This window comes from Cnephaeus nilssonii, assembly GCF_951640355.1.
Source record: "Cnephaeus nilssonii genome assembly, chromosome: 11".
NCBI classification, from domain to species: domain Eukaryota; kingdom Metazoa; phylum Chordata; class Mammalia; order Chiroptera; family Vespertilionidae; genus Cnephaeus; species Cnephaeus nilssonii.
Window position 1 is genome coordinate 2,782,728 of NC_137082.1, and position 23,177 is coordinate 2,805,904.

A 23,177-nucleotide genomic window follows, 5' to 3' on the forward strand; every position below is an offset into this window, starting at 1 on the left:
TTGGTGTGCGCCTGCTTCCAGACCATGTGTGCGCACCCTTCTACGTAGAAGTAAAGATATTCGCCTCACTGCCTGGCTCCCGAGTATGTTTTGTGTTCTATCAGGACCCGTGACTTGGGGGGGCTCACCTTATTTCTAACAATTTGGGGGCGTGTCAGGGATACTGTCTGTCGCCACAGGGAAATTGGACCCCTCTCCTGAGGAGGTGCGCCCCGCTGCCAAGTTGTGGCGGCCTCGGTGAGGAGGGACAGCCATTACCCCTGGGCCGACTACGAGCTCGGGATCGAGAGTCAGCCAGCAACGCAGGAAGGGCCCAAGCAAGACCCGCAGCAATCAGGTGACCTCATGCATGAGCCAAGGCAGGAAATGGACTGAGTGCTGCTTTGGTGATTGGGTGTCCTCGGAGGTCGGGCATATGTGACTGGGATGTGTCTTGGACATAAAGCGAGTGTGGAGTTCTGATCATGGTTCTGTTCTCCTACAAGGGAAGCGGCCAGAGAGGGACGAAGCAGATCTCGGGGAGTACGAGAAACCTCCACCATGGGGGGTTGAGTACATAGTCACAAGGAACCTGCTGAGGATGGGAAACAGAAATTCTAGGCCTAGGGAATCCATTCCCCTGAATAGTCCATTGGGAGAATGCTGAGGTTCTGGGGAGGCAAGTTCCTGAACCAGGGACAGAGACATTGCTCTGGGTGGAAACTTTTAGTGTTGTGTGCCTGTATGAGAGAGTGTGTGTTGATGTTTTATGTCTGTTTTTTTGTTTAATTTGTTTATTTCTGTCTTTATGTCTGTAAAGTAGGGACTTTAACTTGCTCTTCCCTGATTTATGATTTTCTGTGCTGGGTTAAAATTTTAAGATTCTAAGATTAATTTAAAAGTGTAAAATTTGTAAAGGTTGCAACCCAGGGAAGTTTAAAACAAAGGTTAGCTAATTCCAAGCCTAACAAACCATTATCTTCCCCACCTGAGGCAAAGCGGGAGGGGAAAGGAAAAAGCCAGAGGTTTCCAAGCAGCAGAAAGGGAGGCAAGTACTTGCCGAACTGGGCAGGGCGGAGAAATTTGCAAAATCCCGCCCAGCATCATGTCCATTAAACATCTAGTTGTCAGCGTTGGTAGTAACTGGGACAGGACTGAAATGGAACTGGAACGGGGCCAGAACAGACCAGGATGGGAAGCAGGTGGCCCGAGACAGGAAGTGGGTGGTCCGCACCTGCTTGTGACGTCACAAACCCGCGCAGGCCAGCCAAGACGGAACTAAGGCTGACCTTGGGGTCACGGCCGCAAGAGAATGGGTGGTTCTTGAGTGAGGATGGACCGCATCCCAAGGCTGGTCCTGGAGGCACAGGACTCCCAGCCAGATTACCGTGTCCTTTCTTTGAACAGAAAGGGCAATCATAGTTAACAGCATAATTCAAATAAAATGGTACTTTCACATTGAGTTATCCCTGTTAGTAAAGCAGAGAAGCCTAAAAGAGAACAAGGGTGGACGGACAAACGGGATCCCTTGAATTGCCTGCCCTGCTCCCTGTGCCCCCGGGAGACAATCTGAGGAAACATCCAAGATGGCGTTTACAACCCCAACCTCCCCCTCAGGCAGAGGGCTGTCCTGATAAGGCTCCAACTGGCTGCCAGGCGGCTTCTGCGCTGCCAGAGACCTCCTTTTCTAGATCAATGCAAAAAGGATATTCACAGCCTACCCTTCCCAGCATCTCCACCTCCTCCAACAGACTGTACCCCTTGAGAAAGGGGCCCTTGGGAGGAGGGGGAATAGGCTTTGTCAATGCCCCACTCACCAGTTCAGAGGTGAGGGAGCTTAAGAAAGAGTTAAGGCCGCGACTGGAAGACCCACATGGTGTAGCTGACCAATTAGATCAATTTCTAGGCCCACAAGTATATACATGGACCGAATTAATGTCCATTTCAGGAATCCTATTCTCGGGAGAAGAGAGAGCAATGATTCCAAGGTCAGCTATGGCGGTCTGGGAGCGAGAGCACCGACTGGCCCTGGGGCACTTCCAGCGGAGGTAAAAGTTCCAAACCAGGAGGCCCAGGGGGACCATAACAACATGGACCATAGAGGGCACCTGAGAGACCTTAGGGAGCTAATCATTGAAGGAATTAGGGAAGCAGTTCCCCGTCTCGGAACCTAAATGAAGCCTTTAATATTCAACAAGGCAAAGAAGGGTCTCCCGAATTTACCAAGACTAAACGATCAAATGAGAAAGAACTCTGGGCCAGACCCTGAGGACCTGCTGCTGGGCCAAGGAATATTATAAATTCCATTTGTCACCAATAGTTGGCCTGACCTCTCAGGAAAGTGGCCTAGGGAAGGGCTGGCCTGGAGGGCAGAAACAGCGGCAGCACTAACCTTAGGTGAGGTTTGCTCTAAGGAAGAAGGTAGCAGTTTAAATCCCAGCCTGCTCCTATAATAATTTTCTTAATTAACTTAAAGGCTTTGGAGCATTGCTGGGTTAAATGGTAAACATCTAAATATTAAAAAAAACAACAACACACAACTGAAACATTAACTGCTAGACAAGTTTTAATTTGCCTGCTCTTAGTTTTTATTACAGAAGGTCTCTTGTACTTGGTTGAAGGTATATTTTTTTGAAAGGAAAAGTGCATTTAAAGTATGTTCATAAATGTTAATCTAAGAAATGTTTACTTTTTGGTAATCATTGAAAAATTAAGGTTTCTAAGAGTGAAGAATTCTAATACATTAAAAAGAAAGAAAGAAAGAAAAGGTCTGTACAAGTAGTAGAAATACTTACTGGCAGGATTGAGGCATGGTTATGCATTTTGAAGGAAAAAGAAGGTGGTTTCTAAAGGTGGTTATTTCTGGAAATTGTAAAAATGTTTTTGAAAGTTGTAAGAATGTCCGTGGAAATTATAAGAAGTTTATAAAAAAGAAATGTTAAAAGGAAATTGATTAAATGATACAGGCCAGTAAGCCAGGACAGAGCAGGGAAACTGAGATATTTAAACAGCAGTTTGCAACCATCTAGAAAACTCTTGTCTTCCCTAAACCAAGGACACTTAAGAGTCAATGATTTGCATTTTGCCTCCCTAAGCAGAGGGTAAATAGCTTCTGCCAAAGTTCTCAGGAAGACTGATGGGAGAAATCCAATTAGTGTCATTTGTTGTCCACACCCAAGGACAAATGAAGTTAGAAAATAAGCCTTATTTTGGTCAGTTCTTTTCTAGTAAAACTAGAGGCCCAGTGCATGCAAATTCATGCACTTGGGGGGGGGGCGGTCCCTCAGCCCGGCCTGCGCCCCTCTTGCAGTCCAGGACCCCTCGGGGGTGTCTACCTGCCGGCCTAGGCCTGATCCCCCGGGGAGTGGGCCTAAGCTGGCAGTCAGACATTCCTCTGGCAGCCCAGGATCCCTCAGGGGATGTCTGACAGTCAGACAACCTTATCGCTCCTTAGCGTTACCGTGGAGGCGAGAGAGGCTCCCACCACCACTGCTGGGCTTGCAACTGTCACCCCAGCTTGTGGCTGAGTGGAGCTCCCCCTGTGGGAGTGCACTGACCACCAGGGGGCAGCTCCTGCGTTGGGCATCTGCCCCCTGGTGGTCAGTGTATGTCATAGAGGCCGGTTGTTCCTGGTCTTCTGCCATTATGGCCAATTTGCATATTACCCTTTTATTATTTAGGATAATTATATTAATCAGGTATTTAATAAGAAGATCATCTTTTAGTCATAGGAACTGAAGTTTGCTGGCCTATGTTCCTGTCTAATACACTTTAATATATAATCTTTTGGTAAAAGCAAGTTTGACAACCTTCTTAGGGTTTGAATTTTAAGAAAAGTTTTTTTTACCTGGAGCTGGCTGTAGGTGATTCCAATAGGCCCTGGAATGCCTCAAGATCTTCCTACAGTGGAAACTAGGGACCAATTTCTTCAGAACTGAGTACTGGGTAGCTCTTCTACTTTAATCTCTCTCAGGTTAGAAGGGCTCCTGACCCAAGGCCCTCTGGAGTTTCCGGGTCATTGCCATCGACCGGAAGACTGTTTGTTCTAATCAAGACTTGGAAGGGAAGCAAGTTGGAACCCTCCTGGGAAGGACCTCACCTGTCTTGCTTACCACAGAGACTGCTGTTCGGACTGCAGAGCGAGGTTGGACCCATCACACACGGGTTAAGGGCGGACACACTCAACTTGAACAGCCATACCAGGACATATCCCCTTGAAACTGAGGCTAAAAACTGTGAACTGTCTTAATAACCATCATGTACTGGGCTCTATTTGCTTAAGGCAGTGGTCGGCAAACTGCAGCTCTCGAGCCACATGTGGCTCTTTGGCCCCTTGAGTGTTCTAACGCCACTTCTTCAAAATAGACTCGCCCAGGCCGAAAACCGACTTCTGCGCATGGGCCACGAAGTTTCAATCGCACTGTATGTGCGCGCCCGCACGTGGTATTTTGTGGAAGAGCCACACTCAAGGGGCCAAAGAGCTGCATGTGGCTCGCGAGCCGCGGTTTGCCGACCGCTGGCTTAAGGAATCTGGCAAATTGCAGGGACTTACAATGTGGGCTGGAGAAATGTGTACAATCTGGATCATGCTTACTCAGTTAAGTTATTGGTTATAGATAACTTGAATGACATGGATATTTCAGCCTTTAGGTCAAAAGATTGGCTAGGACTAGATTTAGGAGTAGATGTCACAGGACAAGATCCCCTAGGCCACTGCCACCACCATGCAAAGAGAAGTAGGGTATAAGGGAACGAATGCCTGGTGGAATGGATTAGGTATTCTGTTCACGCCCTGAATAAAAGCGACTGGAAGGAAGGCTAGAGGCCCAAGTGGTCCCGTTCCCATTCGGACGGACCTCAGACAGTAACGGGATGGGATGTGTGCTTGCCTTGTACCAGGAGGAAACCGCCTGGGGAAACGCTTCCTGTAAGACTCTCGCCCTCTTGTTCCCATCCAACAGAAGTAAAGAGCAAGGACCCCCCAAAACAATCCGGCCCATCCTCCGATGTAAACTATACCTCCTGCCTCCCAAGGGGGTGAACAGTGCTCAGAGTTTATGAGAAATTTATCCGGATGCGTAAATGGCCCAGTATCCTCAGAAGCCCATCGTGCTGCACTGTCGGTACTCCGTGCTGATGTCTGGTGTGTCATGGGGGACCCTGACTTGGGCCTTGCCCAGCGAATGGAGCGGACCTTGCACTCTGATACAATTGGCTATCCCTTTCACGTTGGCACGTCGTAAACCTTCTTCAATGGACAGACAGACTAGGAAGAGGAGAGAGGGTCCGGGGGGCTCCTTTGATCCCCATATACACACAGATCCCATTGGGGTTCCAGGAGAGGTGCCAAGGAGTTTAAGGCTAGAACTCAGATTGCCACAGGGTTTGAGTCTGTCCTGTGCTGGTGGCCACTGTGAACAAGAATGTGGTGGATTAGTTATATTTACTAGAACCAGCAAAGGCTTGTTAACGAGGCTCGAGAGGCAGCTAAAGGGATAGTGAGCAGCTAGATGCCAGCAGCAGGATGGCTGGGAGCACAGGTTGGCCTAGATACGGTTCTGGCAGAAGAAGGAGGAAGATGTGTAACGTTGGGGCCCGTGCTGCACATTCGTCCCTGACGACACAGCACATGGACCGTCACTGAGCCTAAGGCACTGGCAGGTTCGGTGACGTGTGAGCTGGAGCCTGGGACCGAGGCTCCTTCTCCGATTCACTGGAGCGATGGCTGGAAAGTGGAAGGAGCGATGGTGTCCACCTCACCCCTTTGGTTAGGAGCTATAGTGATGGGGTGTCACGTCATCCCATGTGTGGGGCGTTTTACCCAAAGGCTAATTGGAACCACGTTGACCAAACAGCAAAGTAGTCTCCTCCTGGACACTGCAGAGCAGGAAAGTCAAGGGTGTCAGCCGAGTTTGAAGAAAAGAGTTTAAGTAAAGAAAAGGGGGGAACTGTGAGAAGAAACAAGTCATCTTTTCTGTCAAAGAACAGTTTAGACAGCCGCCATGTTGGACTGCGTGACTTGGCAGCCACCATGTTGGCTCCATGACCTGCAGCTCCCTGGGGGCCGACATCTTGAAATGGCAAAGGCCCACCCCTCCCTTTGAATTAGCCAATTGGGAAAGACTGTGCACCTGAGCTCCAATCAAGAGTGAGGGACAGGTCACGTGCGTTAGGATTATAAATCCTGAGCGGACCACCTGCTCGGTGTGTGTGCGCTTCCAGACCATGGGTGCACCCTCCTGCAGGAGTAAAGATGTTTGCCTGCTGCCTGGCTCCCAAGTGTGTTTTGTGCTCTCCCAGGACCCCTGAATTGGGGGGCTCGCTTATTTCTAACATTAGCACAGAGCAGGATTTGGGTGAGAGCAGGAGCCCAGCCAGGATGCAGGAAATACCCTCAGCCAGGCAAGAAGCCTGAGAGTGATGCCTATCCACTCACAGACCCCTTGGGCCCTCGGCATCTACATCCCGCAGACAACGTGACCCCAAGATGGCGCTCTGCTGCCCCGAGTGCTGGGAAGCATTGCTGGTTCTAATGAGTCTCAGGGAGAGACTCTCCACAGCTGCCCCTCGGGACACAGGACCCTCGCTCCCCGCTCCCCAGACCCCGGGCCCTGGGTTGAGGAGGACATCTAAGTAGCTCTCCCGGCCGGGGACCCGGATCCGGCAGGCAGGACCAGAGCCCAGACCGTGGCCTGGAAGCCCGTCCTGCCAGGATCTGGTGGAGGAACCGGAGGGGCTGCGGACGCCTGGGAGGGGTCCCCGGAGACCCGCCTGGGGACACGCCAGCTCTGCCCCGCAGTCTGTGGTGGCTTCTGCTGGGATGGGCCAGGCGCTCCGGGGATGGTATGGTGTTTGCAGCTTTCTGTCCAGGGAAACAATGCTGATTTCTGCTGGCTTCTGAGCTTGGAATCGGAGCCAGACTGGGGATCATGGCTCTTTTCTGGAGGGACCCTGGGCACTGTCCTCCCTCCCTCTCCATCTTGTGGGAAACGGGGGCAGCAGAGGTGGTTGTGCTGGCTGGGCCCCTCTGCGAGCCCCCGTCCAGCTGGTGGGGCTGCTGGAGAGCAAATGCGCAGCCAGGGAACGTGCTCCCCGTCCCGGCCCGGCCGCTTAGCTCAAAACATGGCTTGGAAGACCCCGCCAGCCTTCGGGTCCTGGAGCAGGTTTGCTCCAGGAGGGACAGGTTTCCCGATCTCCACACAGATCGGCCCACAGTTCCAAGCAGCCCTTTTCTTCGAGGTGGAGGATCATGTTGACAGTAATTGTTATTAACATTCGGCAACAAGAACCACTTTACTGTTTATCGAGCCCCCTGTGTGCAGGCAGGGAGAGCGTCCCCACTCAGCAGTGAGAAGCTGAGCGACAAAGCCCCACCCGAGGCCCCACCTCCGCACGCAGCTCGGAGGTCCTGGCTGGGGTTCAGGAGCCCGGCCAAGGAAGTGGCCACCCCACGCCTAAGGGAAGTGGACCCCCGCCTGGCGGGCAGGCGTGCCAGGGGCCAGGATGCTGCGTCTCTAAGCTTCACTCCAGGACCCAGGATGAGGCCAACAGGGGGTCCTGGGGGCCCCGGCCCTGCAACAGACCCCGGCGCACCCCGAGAGAGTGCTGTGCAGAGGCCGGCCCAGCAGGATGTAGGCTGGCAGCGGGCAGCCAGGGCGGAGTGTACGGGCAGAGCAGGTGAAGGGAAGATAAGGTTTAATTAACATTTAACAGGAGTCAGATCATGCAAGACCCCTGTGTCTCCTCCGCTTCTGCTGATTGTCCCTGATTGAGCTCCCTTCCTTCGAGGGGTGTGGCCAGTCCTCAGCCCCGCCCACCCCAGTGTGCGGAGAAACCAGGGTTGGGGCTTGCCTGTCACCCACCCCAAGGGCTACATGCCACAGGCCACCAATCCCAAGAGCTGAGATGACCCGTGATGGCCATGGGGCCCAGAGCGTTCGTCGTTCCGATGGAAGATGCCGGACGGAAAGGAAGCGTGTGCTCTGCGTGAGTCCACCCGGGTGACGGTCTCGACCAGCAGCCAAGCCCTCGGCATGGACATGAGGCTGCATGCCGGGGGGGTGGCGGGAGGTGCTGCTGGTGGGCAGGTCCTGTGTCTCCCTGGGCACAGACATTGCTGACAACCCACCGAGGTCTGTGGATCTCGCCATCAGACCTCAGGACCATGAACACCACGCTGTCAGACTCGAAGCAGAGGCCAGAGGCCCTGCGAGTGGGTGGGACTGCTGGCTTTGGCTCCGCTGAAGTAGCAGCCAACCGACTTGGGCGTAGAAGATGGAATCAGCCAGATTGGGGCGGGAGGGTGGGCAAGGGCTCTGGTCCGCCTTGTGCGGGGCCCACTGGCTCCCCACCCGGCCTGCAGCCCTGAGTCGTGGGATCACCTGTGAGCCCCGGCTGGCTGCAAACTCCTTCCGGGCACCTTGGTGCAAGAAACCCCATTGTGGATGGGCAAACTGAGGCTTGGACCAAGACTGGGAGCAGGTTGGGTCTCTCAGGTCGCCTGCCAAAACCCAACTCCCTGGGGTACTCCCTTCGGTATCCCCTGGGTGCTCTGCACCAAACCCGCTGGTGAGCTGAGACCAGCCAGCAGGTGGGGCTGAGCCCCGAGCTCTCCAGGTCACCACGGAGCCTCATGCCCGGAAGCCGGTCTTTACTCGCATCAGAGACAGCTGGCTTGGCTGCTTGCTGCCCTGTCTCCATGGTGACCACAGCCGTCCTGGGGCTGTTTCCTAGGGGAGCCACACCCTGACACCTGGACCAGGCTGGCACCAGGACAAGACTGTGTCCCTGGAAATGGTGTCCTTGCACCTGGGCACCTGCCCTGGGCTGTTTGAGACCCCTGAGCAGCTGGGGCCTGAGCATCGTGGACTGCCCAGCACGGGCCTGGCATGCCCTAAAGACAGCCATGTGTTCCTGTCATCAGCACAAAAGGCAGCGCAGGTGGAAGAAAGAGGCCAGGTGTGGGCGAGGCCATGGTGTGGTCTTGGGGTGCCGTTATTCTCCCAGGGCCCCTAGGAAGCTGCTCCCCCTGTCTCACCTCCCCAGGATGCTGGCCCTGGGCGTGTCCTCTCATTGCCGCTGGCGCTGGCCGAGGGAGCAAACAGAAACGGAAGCCAGGCATCCCTCACCAGTGGGCAGGGGCCTGGCTACGCCCTCTGTGTGGCTATCTGCTCCATGACCACCAGGTGGCGCTGTGCTACCTTGGCCGAGGCCACAGAGCTACCACCCAGGAACGCCCTTGCCCACTTGGTCCACTGGGGTCCAGAGCCTGGGACTCCCTGATGCTGGGATGTGGGATCTTGGGACTCTGTGATTCGAGAAGGAGGAATGTGGGGATGACAGGGTGAGGGGCGTGGGGCAGCAGGATGAGGGGATGTTCATGGGCCGTGGGGCGGCTCGTGCGGCGTGGTGGGGGGAGGGCTCTGTCCTTTGAGGTGCCTTCAGGGCAAGTTGGCTGACACCAGAAGAAGAAGGGGTCTCCTCTCTGCCCCCCACTTTCCTGCCCCTCTCCCCCACCCTCTCTGACCTGCTCAATGAGAGCACAGCTTCTGGGGTCCTTTCCCAGCTGCCCCGCTTACAGGCTGTGTGGCTTTGGGCAGGTGACTTAGTCTCTCTGAGCCTCCTCATCATCCCCGTAACTGGATCCTGACCCCCGTGGGTTGGTGGGGATTAGAGACGAACCTGACCAGTGGCTGGCGAGAAAGCGGACAGCGTGGCTGTGCTGTGGCTATTATTGCTGCTGCTGTCGCTCTTATGCCTCATCCACTCCGCCCTCCAGCGGCCCCGGGAGAGGGCAGCTCCGAGAAGGTGACCTGAGACCTGAGAACGAGCCCTGGGTGACCCTCCCTCTGCCCGTCCAGCCCCCGAAACTGCCACCCGCTAGACCAGCACCTGAGGGGTGGGTACATGTCCCCACCGTGACAGCACCCCCCCCCCCCCCCGGGGCCCAAAAAGACGCCTTGGGGATGCAGTGCTGCTTGACAAGGACCTGGTCCTGAGGGAGGGTGGTGGTTGGTAAGGGGGAGGAGCAGAGGCCGGTCCTGAGACCTCCGCGTGGCACAGAGGGCGGCTCCAATGTGCCGGCACTGAGTGAGCCTGAGGGTTTCCTGGGACAGGAGCTCGTGACGTGTGGCTGTGACTCCTCAGCCCCACCCCTCGGACGTCCCCCACACGCACGCGGTTTGCTTCTGTGACTTGCTGGCTCTAGACCCAGATGGACGTCAGTAACATTCTGGGAGTGAGTGAATGAATACATGTCCACCAACGGGGCTCAGCCACAGGTCCAGCCTGGTGCGGGGCCTGGTCACAGCCACCAGCTGTGCCTGACAGGGAAGGAGGCGCGGGGCAGTTTATCCGTATACCCGTCTCCTCCTGCAGAGACCTGCCCTGTCTCTGGCCAAGGCCCCGCCTGGCAGCCCCAGCAGGTGCTCCGTGCACACAGCCACACGCATGCTCCAAGAGCAGCTGAGACATCCGCCCCTCGCCAGGGCCCGAGCACCACTGGTCAGCTCTTCTGGATTCAGAAAGAGGGCCCAGCTCGCTCTGTCCTGGGAACCTCTCAAGGTGGCACCCCTCGCTCCCTAGGGGGTGTTGCTGTGCCAGACTGGAACACAGGCCTCCTCCCAGCAGGCCAGCCCCTGGGTGGAGATCCTAGAGGTGTCACCCTGCATCAGCCTCCCCTGTCCAGGGCTCTGCCCCCGCGCCCCGCCCCCACCCGCCCGGCTGTCCGTCTCCTCCTATCTGCAGCAGCAAGGACAGAAGAAATGCCAAAGGTCAGCGAATTGCCTTGCCCGGTCACGTGCCAGGCGGCCACCAGGTACTCACCGTGCTTGCGATGAATTCTGGCGGGTTGTCATTGACGTCAGTCACCGCGATGATGGCTGTGGCCGTGTTCGAGAGGCCGTAGTTGAGGTTTCCCTCCATGTCTGTGGCCTGAACAATGACTGTGTACTGCTGAACTTTCTAGAAAGAACGAGTTGGGGAAGAACAGGGCTTAGTTGGGCTTTAGTTTACAGGCTGCTTATGCTTTTCATCAAAGGAGCGTGCTCCCTGGGCGGAGCTTGCTGCAGCTGGGCCTCAGGCCAGCACGAGGCACACTGGCCGCATGGCCCTCCCCAGACTCGGAGCAAGGCCGGCGGAAGGACGTTCTCTGTGGGAAACCGCGCAGCACGGGAGCCCGGCCGCACGCCAGCTCGGCGGCTCTGGCCGTTGCTAGTACAGATCATATTGGTGCCAAGACTGAGGGGCCAGGAGCACGGCACTGCACTGGGTTTGCAAAGCCAGGGACGGGCAGTTCGCAGAGAGCGACACTCCCAGACATGTGTCTGGAAGGACCTCATGCCTGTAGCATTTTCAGGGTCCAGCTCAGCTGCAGGGCAGAAGTTCAAACAAGAGACAAGCCCTCTCCGCTCTTTGCAGATGCGCAGATACAAGCGCACTGTCTGAACAGAGTTCAGAAGGAGCGCTGAGCATTCAGGTGCCTGCAGGCGTGAGCTTTAACAGGCGGCAAAACTCGATGGAAAGCGTGAATTCCATCAGGCATCGTGGCCTTGTCCGCCTGGCGCTCGCCGAGGCCACTGGTGCAGACACCTCCGAGCCAGCAGAAGTAGCCTTTTCTGCGTCCGCATTCTGAGCCAGAGATCACAGGAGCTTCTGATGTGACAGGTGAGGATGAGCTTGGTGGCAGCTCTCTGTGGGGACCACATCCCACATCTCACTGGCACCGTTAGGGGAGGAAGGATTCGGGGGCTCAAGGCAGAAAGGGACCTTATGAAATGTCGGCCAAGTGATAAACTATCTCAGTCCTACTCCTCTGAGAGGTTAAGGAAAAAGGCTGGTTCCCACCATCCTATTCAGGGAAGTGGGCTCAGGTTCCAAAAACTGGCTCCATAAAGAACTAATTATAAAGAGCAGATGCTCACCAGACTGTCTCTCTTTCCATCCGTCCATCCCTCCCCTCCTCTATCCATCCATCCACTTGTCTTTTTATTCATCAATCCATCAACCCACCCATCTATCCACCATCCACCCATCCACTTATCTTTCCATCCACCCATCCACCCATCCACTTATCTTTCCACTCACCCATCCATCCACCATCCATCCATCCATTATCCATCCACCCATCCATCCATCCATCCATCCATCCATCCATTATCCATCCATCCTTCCTTCCATCATTCTGTCCCTTCATCTCTCTGTCCCTTTCTCCCTCCTTCCCAGAAGCTAGTGACAGATGCCTGGATGAGCCTAGCCAAGGCCCGAGTTTTCCAGATGAGCCCAGTCCAAATCGACAATCTGTGGAATCGAGAGCTAAGTAAATAGAAACCCATGGACATTGTTTTGGTTGCTGAGTTTTGAGATGTTCTTTTATGTAGCAGTGCTCACTGGCTCACACCCATGTCCTTCCTGCGGCCCCGAGGCCGTGTGCCTGGCTGCTGACCACCTCTCAGGCCTCATCTGAATCGGGCTCCCCACACCTCCCACACAACCTCCCTCGGTTCCTTATGCTGACCCGCGCTGCCTTCGCATGTGCTTGCCCTCTGTGGAACGCTTATTCTCCCCTAGTCAATGCCAACTGTTCTTTCAGATCTTTGCTCAAACCCCCCTTTCTCAGGAATCCTCCTGCCGCTCCCAAGCCAGGCCCCAGCATGCGCGTGGCACAGTTCTGACTTTACAGTGGTCATTTGATTGTTGTCTGAGACTCTCACCAAACTGAGCTCTGGAGGCCATGGCTCTCCTACTGCCCACCGTGTCCCCAGGGTCAAATGTGGCGCCTATCACACGGTAGGTGCCCAGTGAACATGCCCTGAATGTCCCAATGACTGTGATGACGGCAGAGATTCTGAGGAATGGCAGGCCAGTCCACCGATCCCTGTGTCTGGGCATTTGTGGACAGTTGGAAGGACTGAGGGGGCTTTGAGATGAGTCACAGGATCCCAGGAGTGTGTTCAATGGGCCAACCGCTGCTGATTTGTAGAAATAAAGTTTTATTAGTGCACGGCCACGTCCATTCATTTAGGCATTATCTGTGGCTGTTTTTGCAATGAAAACAGCTGAGCTGAGTGGCTGAGACAGAGGTCACATAGCCTGCAAAGCCAGGGATGGCGTGCTGGGGCGGGCGCTAACTCTGGTCCCCATCCTCCTCAGCACCAAGGAGGCAGGTGCCAGGAAGCCGGTCCTCAGCACGAAGTCAGCCTCCTCCACAGGCTCACCAAGGCGCTGGGCGCGGGGGAGGGGCTGTGGCCCATGATGCAGGAGCCAGGCCCCCAGCCCCAGTGCCATGGCCAGCCAGCCAGACGAGCCTCGGCCCTCGCTGGCCTCCGTGTTCCAGTCTGAGATGGGGCAGGGTCATGTGCCCAGCTGACTCCACTGGTGGTCACACCAGCCACTGGGTGGATGGTGGATAGGTGGGTGAGTTGATGGATTGAAGAGCAGGGCACCTGATGAGACCCCCTCATTGCCACCGGGAGCTGATGCAGTCACTGCTCTCAGGACTTCGTTATGGCGCCAACGTTGCCCACACAGCTGTGAGGTCTGATCAAACAATTGAATCGATACCCCTCCCCTGGGAACTGACCTTTAGGCCACTTCACAACAGACATTCCCTTCTGCTTAGACCACATTCCACTTGCTAAGACCATTCGCTCTCCCCTCAGGACCGTCCCAGGATCCAGACCCGCCAGAGAATTCTCTGCCCAGAAAAAGCCACCTAGAGTCCTTTAAAACCTCTGACCCCGCATCTCCCAGGCATCTCTGGACACGGACACAGACCCCTGTGTGCTGGCGCCATTTTGGGGCTCAGCCCATCTGGTCTCCAGATGACCTAATAAATGTATAATCCCTTACCGCTTTGGCCTCGTGCGTGTGTTCTTCCTTCGGGGACCCTAATCCTAGCCAAGACGCCTCTGGGCACCTCGTTTCCGTGTGCAGGATGGACAGCAGGCTGAGTTCCACTGTCTGTACAGGGCACACTCAGAAAGTCAGGTGTGGCCCAGCCAAGGTCCCTGCTCCTGGCTTTTGTGCCTCAGGGTCCCAGCAGAAGGAAAGCGCTCCTTTTTCCTGTCCAGCAGAGGGCGCTGCTTGCGTGCCTCAGCCAGGACACTGCAGGGACAGGCTGGGAACAGGGACTGGCTAGTGGGGAGGCTGGCAGACCGAATCCGAACCCCAGTCCCACATGCCCTTGGTGAGGGGCCCCGGGTCCTGCCGAGGAGCCGCCTCTCATCTGTATCTCGCCCACAGCTGCCAACGACCCCACGGATGGGGCCTCGGTTACTCCAGTCCCCTCCCCGAGGAAACGTGCAGAAAGAAATCAGATTCTCTGACAAAGCCGCAGGCAGCCTCACTTTGAAACTCTTCAATTTCTCACCTGAGTTTCTCTCGTTCTTTACAAATCTGATTCCTCTCCCTCCCAGGACGGGCTGGGAGACTCAGCCGCAAGGATGTGGCAGCTTCGGGGCAGGAGGCAGGTCAGGCCCTTCCACACCAGATGCCACCTCTGAGGGCTGCCTGTCACTGTCAGCAAGACCGCAAGGCCCTGCTGGGCGAGGCGTGGCCCGTGACCACTGCCCGGCTCTGCCTGTCTGACCGCTTGGGAGGGAAGAAGATCAGGGCTGGCCACTCGAGCCCTCAGGACCAGCTGCTGCTACAAGGGGCCAGAGCAGAAAACAAGAGGGCAGAGGCCGGCAGCAAAGGGAGGGGTTTAGCCCAGAGGAGAGAGGAAGAAATCACAACCTCCCCATGGACCATCCAGGCCACTGCCCCGAGACACTGCAGAGAAACACCCGTCTCAGAGAGGGCACAGGTACGGGTGGGTGTATGTAGCCCTGTGTATCCTTGGTGGGTATGCCTGTGTGTGCAGCTGACTGCCACTAGAGGGCGCGCAGGTCTGGTGGGGAGTCTTTCCTGGCCTGAGTGGGGCAGCAAGCAAATGCAGTCAGCAGGAGGAAATGCTGGCAGCCCGCCACCCCCTGCAGAACTCGGTGCCTCAGCCGCTCCTGGAGTGCGGGGGGGGGGGGGGGGGGGGGGGGCAGACACAGGCTCCTTCGCGTGGCTTTTGGTGTAGAAAGTGTGCTTTTCAGACTCAGTGGTGATGACCATTCTCTTCCACCAAATCCCTTTCAGGAGTGGTGCTCAGAGGCAGGACCCGGGCACATGCCAGGGAAGGTGGGCGTCCTGGCGTCTCTGGACACGGCCACCTCTGCCATACTTGTCCCACCTTCATGCAGGGATGGGCCTGGCATGGTTGGGGGTTTGGAGTCTGTATTAAAAAGCTGTACGCAGGCCTTGGCGTCTCAGACTCACGTGCGGGTCATCCTTCCCCTGCAGCCGCGTGAGTGAGCCTGCGGGGCGAGGGCGGAGCCTGCGGGGCGAGGGCGGAGCCTGCGGGGCGAGGGCGGAGCCTGCGGGGCGAGGGCGGAGCCTGCGGGGCGAGGGCGGAGCCTGCGGGGCGAGGGCGGAGCCTGCGGGGCGAGGGCGGAGCCTGCGGGGCGAGGGCGGAGCCTGCGGGGCGAGGGCGGAGCCTGCGGGGCGAGGGCGGAGCCTGCGGGGCGAGGGCGGAGCCTGCGGGGCGAGGGCGGAGCCTGCGGGGCGAGGGCGGAGCCTGCGGGGCGAGGGCGGAGGCAGCTCCGGCTTGTTTGTGGTCAGTTCTCCACCGGCCCACCCATGAGCCTGCCCCGCGCCCGCCCGGGCGCAGGACTTGGCCACTTTCAAGTTCAAGAAGGAAGAAACTGGAAGTGGCCATCCCTGCGACTTCACTGCCTCTCCTAGCTCAGCATTAAATTTTGCGTGACACCCATCAGTAATGCAGCCACCTAAGTGCCCTAGAACAGCACGTAGGCTCCTGTGTGCCCTTCCCTCCCTGCTTCCCACGCGGGGTGCCAGGGCTGCCGCCAACGCACACCGGCCCGGCCCGCGCTCCACACCGCCAACGCACACCTGCGCTCCACACCGCGCTCCGGCCCCAGGGGACCAGCGCTGCTTGGCCGGCTCAGCCGCTGTGCCTTGCGGTGCTGCGAGTATGAGAAGGCTGGGAGCCGCCACGCTCCAACCTGCAGCTCCTCCTGGCAGCCCCCGCCCCAAGGCACTTCCCTCCTGGGCCAGTGCTCTGCTGGGACCCGTCCCCTGAGGCTGAGCTGGCACCAGGGCTGGCCCGGCCTGTGTCTCCTGCTCCCGCAGCTCAGTCCTGGGGTCTGCTCGGCGCCCAGGAACGCGACTGGAGGATCCGCCCGCTGCACACTGCGGACGGACGAGGAGCCACAGGCTCTGTCCTCATTCACGTGGTGCATCGAGAGCTGCGGTCCCCACTCACATGTCACCCGGCCATTCCACTGCTGGGCACACAGCCACGAGAACGGGACACCGAGTTCAGACAAACACGGTGCCTGGGTCCCAGCAGCTACAGCGGCAAGAATCCCACGTCACCGATAGCTGAGCGAGCGACCAGATGTGGTCTGGCCCGTGGCAGGATAGGATTCAGCCACAGAAAGAACTCAAGCCCCGGGGGGCAGCGCCAGCTCACCCCACCCCAGGCCCCTGGCCCACCGACGGATGCAGGGCCCATGAGCAGGCAGAGGTGGAAAAAGCCACCTGCAGCCGGAGTGCCCGCGAAGGTCTGGACCTCAGTGACCGGGCGAATGGCCTGCGGCGGGCTCTGGGGTGACTTGGCCGGCTCCGACCCCAGCGCAGAGACGCACCCAGGGAACCCGGCGGCACAGACAGGGCCTTTTATTCGATACTTTAATTCTCCTTTAAAGGAGCATGTGCCCTCCTGCTGGGCTTCTTTCTTCCTGGGAGATGGTGAGCGGCGGCTGAGGGAGACGGCGTCTGGGAGCCCCAGAGAGGTTGGGAACAGGGCGCTTCAGGGCTCCCAAAGGAGGGCCCCGTGTGCTTCTGGCTGCGTCTGTGGGGGGGTGGGGGTGGGGTGGGGTGGGGGTCCTCGTGCAGCCCAGCTCGAGGCATGTACACACACCGCCCACCATGCTGACCGCCAGACACGCGGACCGCCAGCCTGACAGCGATGGGAGCACTCCCGGGAGGGCCCGGGAGGAAGGCCGTCTGTTTGCTCTGGAAGCACCTGCCCTAGAGCACACACTGCAGGCGCCCGAGGCGGGAGCGCTCCGAGCGCTCAGGAGAGCCTGGGGTCACAGAGGCCGGAGGGGCGCTGTGGAGCCCGGGCAGGGAGCACAGCGTAGGGTCCCCTTGGCAGGACCAGAGGCTCCAGGTGGCCAGGGCGCCGCGCGGGGGCCCGAGGTCCCCGGGGATGACAGGCCTGGAGCCAGGGCAGGGGTTCCGGTTTCAAGGGTGAGTCAAGTGCGAGGGGAAGTCGAGTTTGACTCGGTAGTCGCTGATACCCCACTAGTGACTGCTCAACGGTCCCTGTGGCCAGGGCGTGCGTGTCCCCTGCCCTGCACCGCCTTGGAGGTCCCGTTGCAGAAAACCCCTCCCTCCTCACAGGGAGCGAAGGCCGGTCCAGCCAGGCCCGGCTGCAGGGCCACGCAGGGCTCGCCTTGGGGGCGGCTGAGGTCTGCGGGCTGGCGGCCCACGAGAGAACCTTCCAGACCCGAGCCCGGGCTCTTTGTGGTCTCACTTCCCTCCACCCTTCAGGGGCCGCGGGGTCTGGGATTCTGGCTTCTGGCTGAGACCCCGCTTGTGCTGCACATAGAGGCCGAGGTAAAAGGAGGAAGCACAGGCCCGCTTCCTCCTGTTGGGGCTCTGGGCGCCGGTCTCGGGCGCACGGCACTGTGAGCTCAGGCGCGGGCAGCGCAGAGCCAGGAAGGGGAGTCCCCTCACCCCAGAGATGCAGCTGCGGGTGACACCACTGGACCTCCTCAGCGCCCCAGCCCAATGAGCATCCTGCCTGCACACCTTTGGGAAATATGGCTTATACACACATGCACACGCACAAAGGCAATGCACCCACATGCGTGCACACGTGTGTATACAAACACACAGGTGTGCACACGTGCCTCATCAGCTCTGCCCCCGGGAGGGGTCGTGTGCAGATTGGTTGTTGCACTCACACTGTCCTTTGATGTGGCCTCGGCTCTCAGTCAGACAGACCCAGGTGAGAAGCGGAAGCTGGGCCACCTGGGGGCTTCTAAAGCGGCCTGGGAAGTCAGCGTCTCACCCAGAAGTGGTTCACGTAGTGCAGTGACCACAGGAGCAATAACAATGCCATCCTGGCCCCCTGACCCTGATTGCGTGGCTGCCCTGTCCCCCCCCTGCCGCCCCGGCACAGCCCCCTGGACCGCCGACCCGTCCCCGCTCCCGCGGTCCCCAGGGCCGGCTCTGGGACTCGCTTGTCAACAACGGGACGGAGAGCAGCGGAAGGCCGGGGCAGGGGCTGTCGGAGTCACCCACACCCGGCGGCGGAGCAGCAGCAGCGGGGAGGCTGTGAGGATGCGGGCACGCCGGGCTGTGCGTGTGCCGGCGGGAGCCTGTGCCGCGCCCTGCTGCCCGGCGCCCTCGGGAGGCTCCTGTTGGCCTCTGCTTCTCCGGTTTCCTGCCGTCAATGTGCTGCTGCTGGGAGGAGAGGAAACCGCAGCGGAGTGATGGTGGGAGGCAGCTGCGCTCTGACTGGGACTCCCTCGCTGCGTGGCTCAGCGTCCTCGTGTGGCCAAGAACGTGGCCCCCAGGCTTCCCCGAGAGGCGCCGGCGCGCCATGGAGGGACAGGCCCCGCGTCCCGGGCGGGCACAGCTGGTGGCCACAAGCCCCCACGCCAGGCAGGCCGCCCTGTGACCAGAGACCCTGCAGACGGCAGGAAGCGATGCTTTGCTCAGTTTTCTCTTTCTCCCTCTCCTCTATTGTGGGCGACAAGCAGGACCTCAGGGATGAATAAGCAAATGAGGGTGGTGGTGGCGAATTTGCCTTAATTGTAACTTTCCTCTCTGAGACCGCAAAACCGCACTTGGGTCTGAGAGCGACCCGTAAAAATGCGTCGCAACTCGGCCTCCGAGAAACGCTGGGCCGCCGCACACCGCGGCCGGGCCGGGCTCCCGAACCGCTTCCTGGGAAGACACGGCCAGAGCCCCGGCCGGCACCACGCCGCTCCCAGAGCCGGGCCGCGTGGCCTGTCCCCGGAGAGCGCCCTGGGGCTGCGCCCGTGGCCCGCAACTGCTCGGCGAGGCCACAGCCCGGGCAGAGCCTTGTCGGCCCGGCCCGCGCCCCCGAAGGCGCAGGGCGGACAGCCTTGAAAACACGTGAGGAGATCCGGGGACCCCGAGAGAATCCATTCGGCCACCTGGTCTGGGAGGGCGTTTCAGGTAATGAAGATGGCGGTCCGCACACGAGGACAGAGGTCGGGCAGAGGTCGTCAGAGCGGGATGGACGCCACCCCGAGCCAGGAAGTGGCCTGGGATGCGGGGCTCCGGCTCCTCACACGGCTGGGCCATCCGACCAAAGCGCCCCTCAGCGTGAGGGGAACCCGCCTGCCACACCCCATCTTCTCAGGCCACGAGCCCCCGTGAGCAAGCGGGCGGGGATGGCCTCCCTCCAACACACTGGCCAGCATGTGTCACCCCGCCGCTCCCGCTCCCGACGTGCAATCACGCGGAAGTGCTCCATGCTCACGCTCTGCTTCCCAGACGCGTGGCAAGTGGGTGTGTCGGCTCTGCCCTTCCTAGAGCCCTCCCTCTCCCGCAGGGAGCCCCTCAGGTGCCCGCAGAGGCGCGGCCACGCGGGGCTGGTGCCCTCTCAGAGAAGGAAGCGCCCTTTCCAATCCGGCGCGCAGCCGTGCGCACAGCCAGGGGAGCGGGCTGGGAGGGCCTGCCCACGCCGCCTCCTCCGGCGAGCTGCGGGCCCCAGGACAGTACCCGCAACGGGCCCCGCAGGCCCAGGCGCCAGCGGACCTCAGGGGCAGGCCCTCTGCGCTCGCTCAGGGTCATTTTCGGGGAGGGCTCCCCCGGGAGCTGCCGGCAAACAGCTCCCGGCGGCGAGGGCGGTATCCTGTCTTGGGTGACAGCTGGGCTGGCGCGGCGCCAGTCCTACCATCAGACCTGGTGTCTGGAGGGCGGGTGGGGCCCTGCCTGCCATGTCCCCTGCCTGTCCTGTCTCCCTGATCAGCGGGGCCGGCTGTCAGGGACCTTGTTGCCTGTCAGCACCGTCTAGTTTCACCTCCGCAGGTGTCACCGGTGCATGGAGGGGGAGGCGCAGGAGCAAGCCAGGCTTCTCAGAGAGGCGCCTTGGCGTATGGCCCACCCCACCTGCCCGGCCCCGGCCCGGGCCCAGACAGCCGGCTGCCTCGGGGTGGGTAGTGTTGCCAGACAGAGCAAGAAAAAGCAGGGACCAGCCACACTGGCATGTGACATGCTCACACGGAACGTGATGGATGCCTGTGTGGAATTGGGGGGGTGCGGGTGGGCGGGCACAGCCACTCCAGCTGGCGGGGAGCCTCCCAGGTGCCCCTGGGAAGGTGGGGATGCAGGTGTGGGGGGGCAGGCACCTGCTGAGTGGCGCAGTGCGGGGTCCTTCCTCCATCTGGGGGCACGGCTGCCAGGCTCTCCTCCGGCCGGTGGATGGATGATTCACCCACGACAGGCCACGCGCCTGGCCCGTGTGGAGCCTCCCGGGGTGCGGGTGCCCTGCCCACATCGGCCCGGCACCCATCACTACAGGAAGCTGGAGACGCTCGCTCAGGAGGGTGGGAGGCCCTGTCACTGCCCTCAGTGCTCCCCCAAGGGGGTGAAGCCCCGGGCCAGGTGACAGCCTGGAGAAGGGGTGTTGCCGGCCAGTCTGTCCTGTCCCCCCCTCCCTCCAACACTTGCCTGTTCATTCACGAATAAGTGAAAACCAGCAACAGCCCCTCATCGCCTCAACGCAGCAGAGCCGCGGGGAAACGGAGGTGCGGTGTCCCCCGGGCTCACGCTCCTGGACCAGCCGCTCCTCCGAGGCCCTGAGGTTTGGGAGTGCCCCGTCTGCACCCCACAGGGTCCTCGGGCTGGTGCCCCTCCAGCGCTGGGCAGACTCTGGGAGCGCCCCCTTCTGGAAGGCCCACGCTGCCTGCACCCGCAGCCCCGGGAGGCTCCAGCAGGGCCGGGCGAGCTGCTGCTTATCTCAGGGGAGCAGATGACAGCTGAGTGCCAGAGCCCGGCTCGCTGGGGTTCTCTCCCGCCCCCGCCACCCGTCTCAAGCACACGCTCACCACACACTACACACTCACCACACACTCACCACACACTCACCACACACTCATCACACGCTCACCACACGCTCACCACACGCTCACCACACACTCACCACATACTCATCACACACTCACCACACACCACACACACACCACACACTCACTACACACTCATCACACACCACACGCTCACCACACGCTCACCACACACTCACCACACACCACACACTCACCACACACTCACCACACGCTCACCACACACTAACCACACACTCATCACACACTCACCACACACTCACCACACACACACCACACACTCATCACACACTCACCACACACACACCACACACACACCACACACTACACACTCATCACACACCACATACCACACGCTCACCACACGCTCACCACACACTCACCACACACTCATCACACACTCACCACACACTCACCACACACTTATCACACACCACACACCACACGCTCACCACACACTCACCACACGCTCACCACACACTCACCACACGCTCACCACACGCTCAGCACACACTCACCACACGCTCACCACACGCTCACCACACATCACACGCTCACCACACACACACCACACACACACCACACACTCACTACACACTCATCACACACCACACACCACATGCTCACCACACTCTCACCACACACTCACCACACACTCATCACACACTCACCACACACTCACCACACACTCATCACACCACACGCTCACCATACACTCACCACACACTCATCACACACTCACCACACACTCACCACACACTCACCACACACTTATCACACACCACACACCACACGCTCACCACACACTCACCACACACTCACCACACGCTCACCACACGCTCACCACACACTCATCACACACTCACCACACGCTCACCACACGCTCACCACACGCTCACCACACACTCAGCACACACTCACCACACACTCATCACACCACACGCTCACCATACACTCACCACACATCACACGCTCACCACACACTTACCATGCACCACACACTCACCACACACTCATCACACACTCACCACACACTCACCACACACTTATCACACACCACACACCACACGCTCACCACACACTCACCACACACTCACCACACACTCACCACACGCTCACCACACACTCACCACACACTCATCACACCACACGCTCACCATACACTCACCACACATCACACGCTCACCACACACTCACCACACACTCACCATGCACCACACACTCACCACACACTCATCATACACTCACCACACACTCATCAAATATTGAACAGAGCGCTCCGGTGCAGCCACGGAGGGCAGGCTCTGCCACGCTGGCGGGGCCGGATCTGCCTGCCTGCAAGTCAACGAGCCCTGAACTTGAGCTCCTGCCCCTCTTGTGTAGAGGGGTGAGGTCTGCTGGGAGCAGTGAGCAGAATGGGGGACACACCCAGGGCAAGGGGGGCAGTAGAATCACCAGCTGAGGACGTACAGCCTGGACTCTGGAGTTACAGGGCGGTGAGAGAGAACCTGTGCCTGATCCCCATCTCCCCCTGCCCCCCTCACTCCCCATCTCCCCCTTCCCTCCTCATCTCCCCCTTCTCTCCCCATCTCCCCCTTCTCTCCCCATCTCCCCCTGCCCCCTCACTCCCCATCTCCCCCTGCCCACACGGGGAAAGAGTTTCCATGGAGCAGGGCCTGGGCCTCCTGGAGGGGTGAGTGGCCCAGCACGTGTATGCACAGGCCCCGTCAGATCACCACGGGAGTGAGAGCACCTGGGCCAGGTGACAGCGTGGAGAAAGGGGTGCTGCTCTAGCCGCTCCCCAGGGCAGGCGGCCACCCTGAGCGGGGGAGTCCGGCATGATGTTTGGTTTGCTTAATGTGTGGGTGGACCTCACTGAGGGCCCCTGGTGTCAGATCACAGGATACCCCGCGAATGACACAGACTCCCAGAAGCCAGGCCGGGCTCCTGACCTGCCGCTGCAGGCCTCATGGGCGGAGCAGGCAGCTCGCGGCATCGGGAGGGTGGTGGGGCCTCCAAGCACGAGATGGAGGGGCCCGG

General features: G+C 59.2%; 1 protein-coding gene across 2 annotated transcripts in view; it reads right to left on the reverse strand.

Annotated features, from left to right (window-relative positions):
• The window catches only part of CDH4 (cadherin 4), a 386,793-nt gene that overhangs the window by 22,617 nt on the left and 340,999 nt on the right, over window positions 1–23,177 (reverse strand). For both annotated transcript variants that reach the window (XM_079783884.1, XM_079783883.1), the window contains exon 8: window positions 10,804–10,941. In XM_079783884.1, coding sequence (XP_079640010.1) covers window positions 10,804–10,941 — 138 coding nt within the window. The remainder of the gene's footprint in view (window positions 1–10,803; window positions 10,942–23,177) is intronic.